Genomic DNA, 13678 nt, shown 5'->3' with positions numbered 1-13678 from the left:
TTTTTATAATAAACAAAGATTTTATTCTCATAAATATCGCCTCATCCTCATCTCGGCGTCACACTGAAAATAACAGCGTTGCTGAACCATGGCAAATAATTGTCCTCACTCGTTATACGGAAAGGGGCACGAAAAGGATTTAGTCTTTTCTGAGTTACCTCCCCTGAATTAGCTCCTTTCAAAGTTTGGTCTGTTATGTCCACGAAATATTCACAATAATCAGTGAAATAGGACGGGGTATTCTGTTTCTGGAAAAAACGAAGAGGAAACATTTATTATATTTCGTCCAGAACTACAACAACCATTGTTAGAGCCACAACTTTTAAAAACGGTTCAAACTAAATAATTTTGGAAACGTGAAATGCAAACATCTGATTTTGTGTTGACTGATATTGTGATGATTTTTGTACATCGTAAAATAAATAAACGCAGGCGATTTTTCTGCAAGGTGAACAACCTCTTCGGATACATAAAAGTCTTATTTAGCATTTACTGGAGATTTAGCCTACAATGATCTTTGACACTGGTCTTCTGACAGACATTCCAAAGTTTAAAACTTTATTTCCTACTTCCTATCTATCCACACATATAGAAACCCACATATTCAAATTTGCACATGAACCGGTTCAGTAGAGGGACACTATTCAAAATACCAGATGAATTATAAAAATGAAATTCAAGCTTTTTTTCGTTATAACCAGACCATTCTTTCAATTTGCGCTTTATTTGTGTATGTATCTTTTGAATGTCGTACACTAAATTTCACAAAATTCTTACGGAAACCCTTGAATGAATTGAAACGAAACACCAAGACAATAATACAGTGACGAATCAGTTGATTCACTGGACTACATGTATCTAATTCACAGTCCATAAACAGCACCAACAAAACTCTTTTTATATTTTGTACTTACTAGTATTTTCTCTAAGGTAGGTTGCCAACATCTGTAGGCAGCTATCCCAGCATTTAGACCTAGAAGGAATAAACAAGAAAGTCTCAGATGACAAAAATACGTCATATAAGGTCTATCAAATTACCAAAACCATAAACTGTAGCTATAGGAGGCTTTGCAACAATCTTCCCAATCAGTTACGGCGTTATGTAACCTTCACAGATCACTCTTAACATGATCTTGATCGTGAAGAGTTCCATTTTAGCATACACCAAATGTTAATTACATGTATATGTAGTTCACTTTGCATTTGAAATTTGTGCCCTTGTTGGCTGAACAAGAGATTTTTTCCCACACCAGAAAACCCACATTTGCTAAAAAATCAAATCAAATTTCCTGTATTTATCAAGAACAGTTCAAATCATTGCCTTTTACTAAACATCAGACTTTTACTTGACTATTCAAAGTCTTAACATGAGGAACACTGGTACTGATTTTGAATAGTAACGCACACACAGGCAAGGCTGATATTTTGTGCAAGGTAATTATTTGGACTATTCTAAACTAACAAAAAAAATTCCACTGGATTTTATGCCAAAAACTCTGGTAAATCGTCTTTAATGGGTTCACTGAGATGATACAGAACAATGCAAAATGTTTGAATCTAACACCTACTACTAGTTTAGTTGTGGCTTGTCAGGAAGGGTGTCGGGTCATGGTTGAGGTCACAGGCAGATGTCAGGAAGGTTGTCGGGTCATGGTTGAGGTCACATGTAGATGTCAGGAAGATCGTCGGGTCATGGTTGAGGGTTACACGTAGATGTCAGGAAGGGTGTCAGGTTAAGGTCACAGGCAGATGTCAGGAAGGTTGTCGGGTCATGGTTCAGGTCACACGTAGATGTCAGGAAAATCGTCGGGTCATGGCTGAGGGTAACACGTAGATGTCAGGAAGGTTGTCGGGTCATGGTTAAGGTCACAGGTAGATGTCAGGAAAATCGTCAGGTCATGGTTCAGGTCAAGGGTAATTGTCAGGAAGGTCGTTGAGTCATGGTTGAGGTCATGGGTAGATGTCAGGAAGGTTGTAAGGTAATGGTTGAGATCTCAGGTAGATGTCAGGAAGGTTGTCAGGTCATGGTTGAGGTCACAGGTAGATGGATTCCTTCAGGGTTTGTCCTGCTTCCACCACCCATAAATCCAATTGCCGTTTTATTCATTTATTTTTTTATTTATTTGATTGGTGTATTACATCGTGTTTTGACGCCAGCCCGCATTATGGTTGGGGAAAACTGGGCAGAACCCAGGGAAAACCTACAACCATCTGCAGATCTTCCCACGTACGGCCGGGAAGGAAGCCAGCTTGAGCTTGTCCCACTGTCATTACATATGTGCATTTTTTTATTTACTTATTTATTTATCAGATTGCTCACCACCATGTACAAGAATTTTTCACCATTATATCAGTGAAACAAGCACAGTGTAAATGCTTGTAAATTAAATTCTTGAAACATTCACCATATATTCACCAGTTCATTAAAGCCACGAATGAAACTCTTAATCAGAGAAAATGAAGATTTCTTTATATGTTAATTTATTTACTTACTTACTTGATGAGTGTTTAACTCCTGTGTACTTTTAGGGTATAATGCTGGTCGGGTTTATAGGCAGAGTGAACTGATTTAAACCACCACCTTGCTATACCTGAAAACCCTCATGGCCTAAAGTTGATTGACAACTGCAGCCAGAATCATGCTTGAGCAATATGAACCATGCCTGAGCCATATGAACCACGGTTGAGCCATATGAACCTTGCTTGAGCTATATGAACCATGCTTGAACCATGCCTGAGCCATATGAACCATGCCTGAGCCATATAAACCATGCCTGAGACATATGAACCTTGCTTGAGCCATAAAAGCCTTGCTTGACCCATATGAGCCATGCCTGACCCATATGAGCCTTGTCTGAGCCATAAGAGCCTTGCTTGAGCCACATGAGCCTTGTCTGAGCCATATGAACCATGCTTGAGCCAAATGAACCATGCTTGAGCCATATGAACCATGCCTGAGCCATATGAACCATGCTTAAGCCATATGAACCATGCTTAAGCCATATGAACCATGCTTAAGCCATATAAGCCAAGCTTGAGCCATATGAACCATGCCTGAGCCATAAGATCTTTGCTTAAGTCACATGAACCATGCCTGAGCCCTATGAGCCTTGCTTGAGCCATATGAACCATGCTTGAGCCATATGAGCCAGCCAGAGCACCTCACCTATAATGATACCAGCCTCCTGCCCATCCCAGCTGTGGTAATCTCCCCTGAATAATGCTATGCTCAACTGTCCATCCTCCAAAATTTTTCTGCGACACTTCTTGGATATACTCTTCCCAACCATGTCAATGTGTATAGACACCCACGGTAACAAGTTCACAAGTTCCTGATGGCACAAGATAAATCCTACGCATTATTTGATAAGTAACAAACCACTGTCTTTATAAAGAGACTACACTGGAGATTTCTGGCCAAAAATCCTTATTTGCTGATAAATCAAATCAAATTTTCTTTCTTTACCATTTGACACTAGCTCAAATTATGCCTTTTAGTAACTATCAGACTTGCACATGTATTATTTATAATGCTAAAATAATTCTAAAGTTTGAAAGAGTAAAAAAATAACCTCTTTAATAATGAATTCAACAATCTGAATTCACTTATCTATTGCATGCATTTACTGAAGCACTGAATACAATATTTCCAGCCTCCCATAATATTAATACTAACAAATTAAGGATTTTTTCAAAGTCTTAGAATTAGTAAATAATATTTAATACTCAGTGATTTTTATATTCTCCAATGCTGAGAGTGAAACGTTTTGTTCACATTGATATTTGAACCCTACAATACTTAAAATAATATTTCCACTCCACCTTAAACACAGGTAACAATTCCACCTCTTTTTCAACTCCAAGCAAGAGTATTCTAAGTGTATCCTTCCTCAATAGAGATTCAAAATACTTGGAGTCTGAAAACAGAACAAATTTGTTACACAAATCTGATTTAAATGAATGCAGAAACTCCCTTTTAAATTCCTTTCAATCTTTTTAATTTTGAATCTTACCATGTACACTATGTATATATATGGTTAATTATAAAGTCTGGAACATTTAACCATTTCTTGATCTAGCCTCATATACACTGAACACCTCACCTTCTGACAGGTTCACAAGGGTCACACAGTCACTAATTTGTTTACCTTAATTGCCACACAACAAGCAACATGCACAATTAAGTCTGCTAATAACACATGTCCGACATGTAATCAAGGGTATGTGGAAACTGAAGTTACAGTAGGTGTGCAAATCACACTTTTTGGTCTTCTTCAAGATGTGTAACAATTGCACACTTTAATACTAAGGGAAGGAAAAAAGAAAAACAAGTTGGCTTTTTTGAGGCAGGCATAAACCTGACTGCTGTCATATATGTTAAAACTTTTTGAGTACAGATTTCAAAACCATTTAAAGAAAAAACATGCAATAAACATATAAAGAAACAATTCAATGTAGTGATCATTATACTGCTTCATTGGGTTGAGGATGAAGTTTGTAACTACATGTACATGTACTTACTGTCTTGTTTTAAACATGTGGTCAGGATGTAATACACAGACAAAGGGTAACTGAGAAGCTGCGCCACAGGGGAGTCAACATCAAGCCCCCTCCAGCTGTAGTACTCTGCCCAGTCCCTCAAGGGAGAGGTGAGAGGGACAGGAGTAGTGGGTGGGCTTGTCAGGGTGGACTGAGCTTGAGGCAGAACATAACTGGACTGGTCATCCATAAGGTCACCTGAAGATACAGAAATGATGTATTATAGACTCACAGCATGGCAGACATGAAAGTTGACAAACTACATGTAGCAAGTTGCAACGTGGCTTAAAGAATGGTACCTGCAAATCTATATGTTGTCATGATATAGATTTTAAAATGTTAAATGTTTCTTTTTGTTCTTCAGCTACATTGTCACTGTGTGTGATGTTTGATCACTGGATAGACATTTATTCATGCTTAGGACAGACAGACCAATGCATTGTAGCAAAACAGATTACTGATACCAATAGGTATAGATTTCTAAAATTATAACCACTTTAAAGGGTTTTAATGCATTTCTTGCAAGTCTTGATGGATTATATGGTGACAAAACTTTCATCTCTTTTCCCTTTCACCTTATGTCACGTGACACATCCCATAAATGTAGGAGTTTTCATTAATGCTTTCAGATGGCTGAACATTCATAAATATCCATTTTCATAAATTATTACTCTCATGAGTATTCATAGATGACTGCACCTTCATGAATATTCATCAAAATTACTACTACAATGCATATTCTTGATGATGACTGCTGACACTGTGAACTGCTGCTTATAGCTTCAGATGCTCACCGTAAGGTATAACCGGTTTTCCTCTCTTTTCCTCGCACTCTCTCCTCCACAACCCCTGGTTGTCTACATCATACTTTCTTAACAACTCATTCAATTTCAACTTACTAAAAGACCGTGATGTGGTTTCTACAATAAACAAGCAATCCAAACACAATCATGCTGAATCATCAAGTTGTGACATATCAATAGGCCTGTTCTGAATTACCTCCCTTTATCCAGCGACTATGACGTGATGTGAGACTAGTTTTTTGGGCATGAAACTACGAGAAGTGAGACCTAGGGTATTAAAGTATGCAGTATGTAGGTTATCTCACAACAGAGACAAAATTTTCTAGGCAAAAAATAATGACAGCCTATCAACCTTTGGCTGATGCAGATGTCGAGACATCTTGAATGAATACCATGTTTTTCAGCTAAAAGAGATTGTGAAGCTGTCTACTGTATTTAATAACAGCCAGGATTTTAAAATTACTTCAGAATTGATTAAAAAATACACAGCGTTTTCCTGAGCTTTCCAACTAAGTTTATAAAATTAAAATCTGCATGAACTAGTCTTAATGCCAAGTCTTCACCTAGTTCATGCCGAAACTTGTCATTAGTCATAATACTTAGGTCCCACCTAACCACAGTTTACACCTAAAACACACCTTTTAAATAGGAGAGTAACCTCAAGGGAGGTAATTTGGTGACGCCCTATTAATTTTATAAAAAAATTTTATGCAGTCAACTGGCAAGTTTTGGAAGCTGGTTGTCTGTGATTGATTTATTGTTGAAGAGCAGATCAAGTTTTTTTTGTAGCTAATGGTAAATCAAACCGGCTCAAAACAGGAAACAATCAGATTGACCTGTTTTCCAGAAGACTGAACTCTAAAATGACTCGCCAAAAATAAGACATTGACTGAGACATGCAAATTTCTCATCCTGTAATGACCAAAAGATAAAAGATTCATGCATATTCATAGCATCTCTTTCATATTATAAAATAAAAGCCACACAACCATGTTGAATTTAGTCATATTGTGTTCCTTTAAAATATTGTTCAGAGAAGGCAGCTACAGGTAAGAACATACATGTACATAAATTGTCAAAATCTGGTTCTTTTCTAAAAATCATGAAGTTATCATGAACTTACCACGAGTGAAGGAAAATGGGAAATCACATAGTTTGGGTTCATTCTTCATGTACTCCTGAAACTTTTGACACCAGTTCTTGTGGTAGTAGGCTGTGGTAGAGTCATCCCAATCAGCTATTCTGCAGTCCTCGGTGCAGTAGCAGACAGCCTTACAACCCGAGCTACCATAGAACACATATACATAAATTATAACTTATCCCACAGACACACATGCAAAAGATATCTAATTCTTAAATGACAGCCTTCTGTTTCTTTCAGGACTATCAGGAAACATCTAAATGATTCACTTATTTTATTGCTGTCTATTTTTTTTTCTCTTGGCATCAGAAACATTTTCACAGAAGACATTTCTGAACAAGGCTGCATGGACCACACTGACAGCATAAACTTTGAGACCATCACATGCCTGAGTATGAGTACACAACTCATATATTAAATGCTTCACACTGTTAAAAAATAACATAATCAAACGAAATAGTCAGGCTGAACACAAACAATACAGTCCATAAAATCCACAACATAATGCAAATACTGCACTATTTATTTAGACAAAAATGAATATATAACAAAAATATCCTATGACATAAGTTTAATGGAATAAAACAGCAACTATATAAAAAAAATAATTTTACCATTCTATGAAATTCTCAGTATGCCCACGGCTTCTCCTATGACACCTAGAGCATTCCATTGAAACTTCTTGCACTAGGTGGCTTGTGAGCCAAGTTCAACACCATCCAGACTCGTGCGTCCTACGACACTTGAACCAATGTAGCAATGGTACATGTATCCAAGGGCTTTCTGCAAAACAATGAGCTGCCTTTAACTCCATTATTTCAATACTTAAACATGTGTGTCTTAATTAATAACTGAGGTGGCCATATTTAAAAATTTACAAAAAAAATTAAATTAAACGATGAACTGAAGTTGCAATAATTTCTGATATTTACTTGCCTCAACATTCAGTCATTGAACAGAAAAATCCAGTCAGACCATTCCACAGAGCAGAGTGCGGAATGTAGCAGGCCTTTAAATCCACCTTTTCTTGTGTGAAATGAGGGAAAAAGGATCCTCTCAATCGCTCATACACGTTTAATTCCATTTCAAACTAATTATATTCAGAAAATCTGATCAAGTATTGACTTTTCTCTCTTCAAAGTCACAGTGTGAAGTCTTGACAATCATGAGTGGAAAATACCTGGGATGTTGCGTTTGCGAGCGAGCTGAGAGGTAAGAGCCACGGACAACACCTGTTCTGGACTACAGACATTGTTTAGAAAGGACTTATGGGACATGGCGTGAATCGGTGTATGGTTTACCATAGGTTGCCCCTGTGGCTATAATACTTTGCCAGCCCAGTATAAAGAGAGCAGTTGAAATTGCCACCTGAGGCTACATATTTACATGCCTCAGTGATAAGTTGTTGAATTGAAAAAGCTAGTCTGTCCATTCCACAATTTGCAAATATAAATCCATTCCTGAGTCAAAATGTTGTTGAGCCCAGCATAAAGAGAGGAGTTGAAATAGGCACCTATTGGGGCTAGTAAATATGAGAAATTGTTGAAAATAGACCTCAACGTTTAATATGGGGTAAGTCAACTTACTTAAGCCCGCGAGTTGTCTGTGCCTGATTTCGGTATATTGTGTACCAAGAGCTACCCCCTAGTTCAATTATGATGCATGCGCTTTAGATTCGGCCTGAGTACACTTAAGGCACAGCAATTCCAAAAGCTAAAATATTTACGCATGTCTTGCCACAATCGCTACTTGCCTTTACATCACTGTTCTCCTGTAAATCTTAGCTGAAGTCGAAAATACAGTTAGATTCAGCAGGTCGCCACGTGCTGCCATGTTTTTGAAATCTGGGTCAGCGAGGCACTCATGCGCAGCAGTGGGTGATGTTTCCGTGACATCATATCTTGAAATTCACACTGATACTAAAAGTCACCTATGCCTTCAATGTAACATGTTATAGAACATGAACATGGATAAAAATTAAATTTGAGCTGCTTATTCGAGGGTTTATCAGAAGTATGACGTACCAGATGTTTTGAAAAGACCACAGATGGATGCAATCATGGCGATACTTTACAATACAAGTGTATTTTGTCTTTTCCCTACAGGGTTTGGGAAAAGTTACTGTTTCATCCCCCCACCACTTATTTTGGATGAGTGGTAATAAAAAATAATATACAAATTTTTTTCTTCTTTTTTTTCTTTTTACATGTAGTATCAACTTTTCTTCTTTTCCTCTTGTAGGGGCTCTTCGCTGGCGTCCACAACATACTGGTTGTCTTTCTTTCTAATTTGATGTATCCCCCTTATTCCATCCTTTCCAGAAACTGAAATTCTGACAACTTGCCAACTGTTGCTTTCAACAGCAAATGGCAACAGTCAGGGCACATGGATTGTCCTGCATGATGTCGTTTCTGGACTTCTGGCGTACATGCCACATCCTTCGGCAAAAAACTATTGAGGCCTTCACGCAACGTAATGCCTGAGGTACCCAATTTTGTATGGAACGGATGCCGAAGGCAACCTCCTTTTTTTCACTGCGTAATTAATCTGAGTTCGCACAAGCTGTGGGGTCCTTCATTCTGCCCCATAGCCTTCTGTCAAATTCGCACCTTAGCAATTACATAGCTTTCTGTCTGTCTGAACTGACAGCCAGCTGATCAAAACAAAGTCAACCATGGATGTGCATGTGCGGGGAGCAATAACTCGGTTTAGTAGGTCAGAATGTCGACACGGCAGGTGAGCGTAAGTCAGAACTGTGAATTATCTTGGATGTACTGGTCTTAAATGCTACAGAATGTGGAAAAGCTTGGCAGAGGAACAGAAGGTGACTCGGTGAACATAACTGATTGGGGTTTGGCCCTGTTAATTAATGCGTGTATTGGTTTTGCACGGATTTTTGTTCCATGTAGTTTCTCTGCGCTAGGCTGTTCTTACATACCACTATTTTAACCTGGAAGACACCTCAGCTGTGATCTATTCCTAACCCCATATTAAAAAGATCACAACCGAAATCCTTGGCTAAATTAAGTGAAATATACACATCTTGACCAACTATCTTACCCACAGGAAGACATGGCCTATCTCTGAATGATTAATCTGATTAATTTGGCTACCTGACTGATTATTAGTCGCTTCACTTTACGTAATGTGGAAAATTAGTGTGCTATTTTCAAATTCTGCCCTTCACCGTAACACTGTCACCTCAAATTGTTCAGTGTAATTGTTGTTGTTGTTGTTTTGGATCGCACATAAGAGACCTTGCCTGCGTTATCAAACACCGTTGAAACGTCAATAAATTCCCTTGAAATATTGCAGTTACCAATAGAGCTATTCTTACTTCATTTATCTAAATCTTCAAATCACCAACACTTCAAACAAGCCTTTGTTTCTCCAACACACCCTTCTGCACTCTGACCTGTGAAAGTGAAACTTGCGAAGTCCGCCTTTGCCCCTCTGTTGCTAGAGAGTTCTATGCGTTACTCTTAAAGTTATCGCCCTTTAATTAGGGGCCTACATATTATGGGTGTACGGCAACGGGTGTACATATCATTCAAAATGCAATAGACAGCGTATGCATACAGAGTGTGACGTCAGTATAAACAAAACATACGCTGGCCTATTAAAATATTCAATATTGTTTTCTCCATCCAAAACAGAAACAATTTTTCTTCCAACATCTTGAACACTTAGATCCTTCCGATTTCGCATCTTCCTTCAAAAAAAAAAAAAAAAAAAAGTCGCATACATGAGCATGACACGTCTATAATAATAAAAGCGAATTTAATATTTTAAACATAGCAAATGTACTTTAGTCAATATTTTCGAATGCTATTTGGAATACCAAATGCACCGTATTGGCCTTGCAATACCGTGTATAGTGGTTAGTTCAAGCAAGTATTCAAAACGCGTCTTGTAGAATGAACAAAACTTATCAAAATAGAGTCACCAGGAATGATGTGTGTTGAGTACCTGACCCGATAATGGAAGAAAACCCATACTGCCCTATAGTCTGGAATTTCATTTCAATTGCATCAGGCATGACGGAGGACGCGGGGGAGGCTGTGGACATGCAAATTTCATATATAGGCCTCTGTCACTGACCGTTATTCATGAGGCCTATCATTAATAATAACACTAAAAGTAACAATATGACAAATGGGGTGCAGTGGTGTAAGACTGGGTTTACTTGTTGGTTGGTGCCATATTATTTCGTGACTACCCTGTCTGGTACATATGTGTTTACGCCTTCTTATGTACATATCTGACTTTTAAGAATTCCCCGTTTATGATGACACTGTCAAGGTTTACACCTGTAATATAATTTTGTTCGCTTCCTTCAAATAGCGTGTGTGGATACCACATTCTCAACATTGGTTTACGCGCGGTTGAATATATCATTTTATTCACAACAGATAATTAAATGAAATGGGTGAGACATACGGTTTAAGTTCATGTTTCAGTAATAGCCTATGTATTACAGCCATTGAAAATGGCCTCACCGGCGATGCATTTAGATTAAATGCATGTCTGCATCCCTCATATTCCAACATCCCGGTACTGATTTTCCATAACGGTAAAGTTCCATTAACCGGTTCATGTTTACTTTGACTTTTTCATGCAGGCGTCTTTTTAATTCACATGTTGTTATACTAGAACGTGGATTAACTTACCAACATAATCTGTCGTTGTACAGTGATTCATGCGATTCACTTGACTAATGACACCTAATTAATAAGCTACATCGAATCTTGACAGATTACGCACAGTACTACATGGTACAGACAAAATAGCTACAAGAAAATTGTTGAATTATAATATGGCAAGTGGGCTGAAACCCGGATGACAGGTAACTCATCGGCGAACTTTATGCATGACTTGCTTGACTGATTAATTAAAATAAATAATTGAATGACAGATTAAACAATGGTATGGCAATGCAAGGGATGACTGAAACAATGGGATGGCAATGCAAGGGATGACTGAAACAATGGGATGGCACTGCAATGGATGACTGAAACAATGGGATGGCACTGCAAGGGATGACTGAAACAATGGGATGGCAATGCAATGGATGACTGAAACAATGGGATGTCAATGCAAGGGATGACTGAAACAATGGGATGGTAATGCAAGGGATGACTGAAACAATGGGATGGCACTGCAAGGGATGACTGAAACAATGGGGTGGCAATGCAAGGGATGACTGAAACAATGGGATGGCACTGCAAGGGATGACTGAAACAATGGGATGGCACTGCAAGGGATGACTGAAACAATGGGATGGCAATGCAAGGGATGACTGAAACAATGGGATGGCACTGCAAGGGATGACTGAAACAATGGGATGGTACTGCAAGGGATGACTGAAACAATGGGATGGCAATGCAAGGGATGACTGAAACAATGGGATGGCACTGCAAGGGATGACTGAAACAATGGGATGGCAATGCAAGGGATGACTGAAACAATGACATGGCAATGCAAGGGATGACTGAAACAATGGGATGGCAATGCAAGGGATGACTGAAACAATGGGATGGCAATGCAAGGGATGACTGAAACAATGGGATGGCAATGCAAGGGATGACTGAAACAATGGGATGGCAATGCAAGGGTGACTGAAACAATGGGATGGCACTGCAAGGGATGACTGAAACAATGGGATGGCAATGCAAGGGATGACTGAAACAATGAGATGGCACTGCAAGGGATGACTGAAACAATGGGATGGCAATGCAAGGGATGACTGAAACAATGGGATGGCACTGCAAGGGATGACTGAAACAATGGGATGGCAATGCAAGGGATGACTGAAACAATGACATGGCACTGCAAGGGATGACTGAAACAATGGGATGGCAATGCAAGGGATGACTGAAACAATGGGATGGCACTGCAAGGGATGACTGAAACAATGAGATGGCAATGCAATGGATGACTGGACAAATGAATAGTTGATTAAACAATTTATTTATTTATTTATTTACCTGTTTGATTGGTGTTTTACGCCGTGGTCAAGAATATTTCACTTAGATGACCGGGCAGAAGCCGGGGGAGGGGGGAGCCCATGACGCCCACAAGTTGCTGGCAGACTTTCTCACGTATGCCCAGAGAGGTATTAAATAATTGTATGACTTATTGAACGATACAATGATTTGATGATTTGTTTAACAATAGAGTGATTGTATATATATATATATATATATATATATATATATATATATATATATATATATATATATATATATATATATATATATATATATATATATATATATATATATATAATATGAAAGGTAACCTATCGCCCTTTTTCCCGTGCCAGGGACCTCCGTGGCCAAGTGCTATATTTCTTCTAGAGAGTCGCCTATATACAGCTGTAAAATCAGTCATACTCGCTACCAAAATTGCCTTTAATCATTGACACGTAATAACAGTAACCCTACACATGGGTATGTTGGAAGTCCATATTCTTGCAAAGGAAAGTAAATTAGAACCCTTTTTAAACTCATTTTAAAGCCATACTACCGTGAGATCATATACTACAAGAGATAAAATAAAATTCATTTATTATATCATAGATTATAAGATTATATCATACTAAAACGTGTAAACAAATATGGCAGTGTCAGTAACAGGGTTTACAATTAAGTCGATAGCAGTTTAGGTAACTGGCGTTGCTCTCCGTCAAACGTGTTGAACTCCGCCCTGTATCCAGCATGTCATTGTCTTTTTTAATAATTATGACGTCACCCGAGGTAATGGGTTCTTGCCTCGAAACCGAGCTGATGGACATTATGAATTAGAAAAAAGTGTTCTAACTTCATTTTCCTTGCAATAATTTGAACTTAAAGCATATCAATGTGTAGAGTTTGTGTTGTTACGTGTCACCAACGAAAGGCAAGTTTGGTAGCGAGTATGGCTGATTTTAGAGACAGCTGAATAAAGGCGACTCTCTAAAAAATAGACTATAGTGTAGCACAGTGGCCATCAATGGTAGTACCTTGGAAGATCTTCTATAGCAACCAATGGGTGGTCATGCTTCCACTCAGGAGTCTTCGCGGCTTCCTCCCACAATATTGTTGACCGCGCGTCGCATGAGTAAAATATTCTTGAGTACGACGTAAACATCAATGAAGTAAATAAATAACTGGTTTCCTTGCGAGGAGGCATTCAGTGCATCCAGCCGGGACCT

General features: G+C 38.5%; 1 protein-coding gene across 1 annotated transcript; it reads right to left on the bottom strand.

Moving 5' to 3' along the window:
* On the bottom strand, nt 1-5869 carry LOC135473855 (zinc finger MYND domain-containing protein 15-like). Its single transcript, XM_064753775.1, has 6 exons — nt 5334-5869; nt 4522-4737; nt 3823-3917; nt 3167-3332; nt 915-973; nt 1-248 (listed from the first exon to the last, which is right to left on the bottom strand). Exons 2-6 carry the CDS (start codon nt 4727-4729, stop codon nt 48-50), a joined length of 729 nt encoding a protein of 242 aa, XP_064609845.1. The 5' UTR covers nt 4730-4737; nt 5334-5869; the 3' UTR covers nt 1-47.
* Nucleotides 5870-13678: the final 7809 nt, after the last annotated feature.

This window comes from Liolophura sinensis, chromosome 8 (assembly GCF_032854445.1).
Source record: "Liolophura sinensis isolate JHLJ2023 chromosome 8, CUHK_Ljap_v2, whole genome shotgun sequence".
Taxonomy (NCBI): Eukaryota; Metazoa; Mollusca; class Polyplacophora; order Chitonida; family Chitonidae; genus Liolophura; species Liolophura sinensis.
Note: the sequence above shows the minus strand (reverse complement) of the source record. Positions and strands in the feature narration are given on the sequence as shown.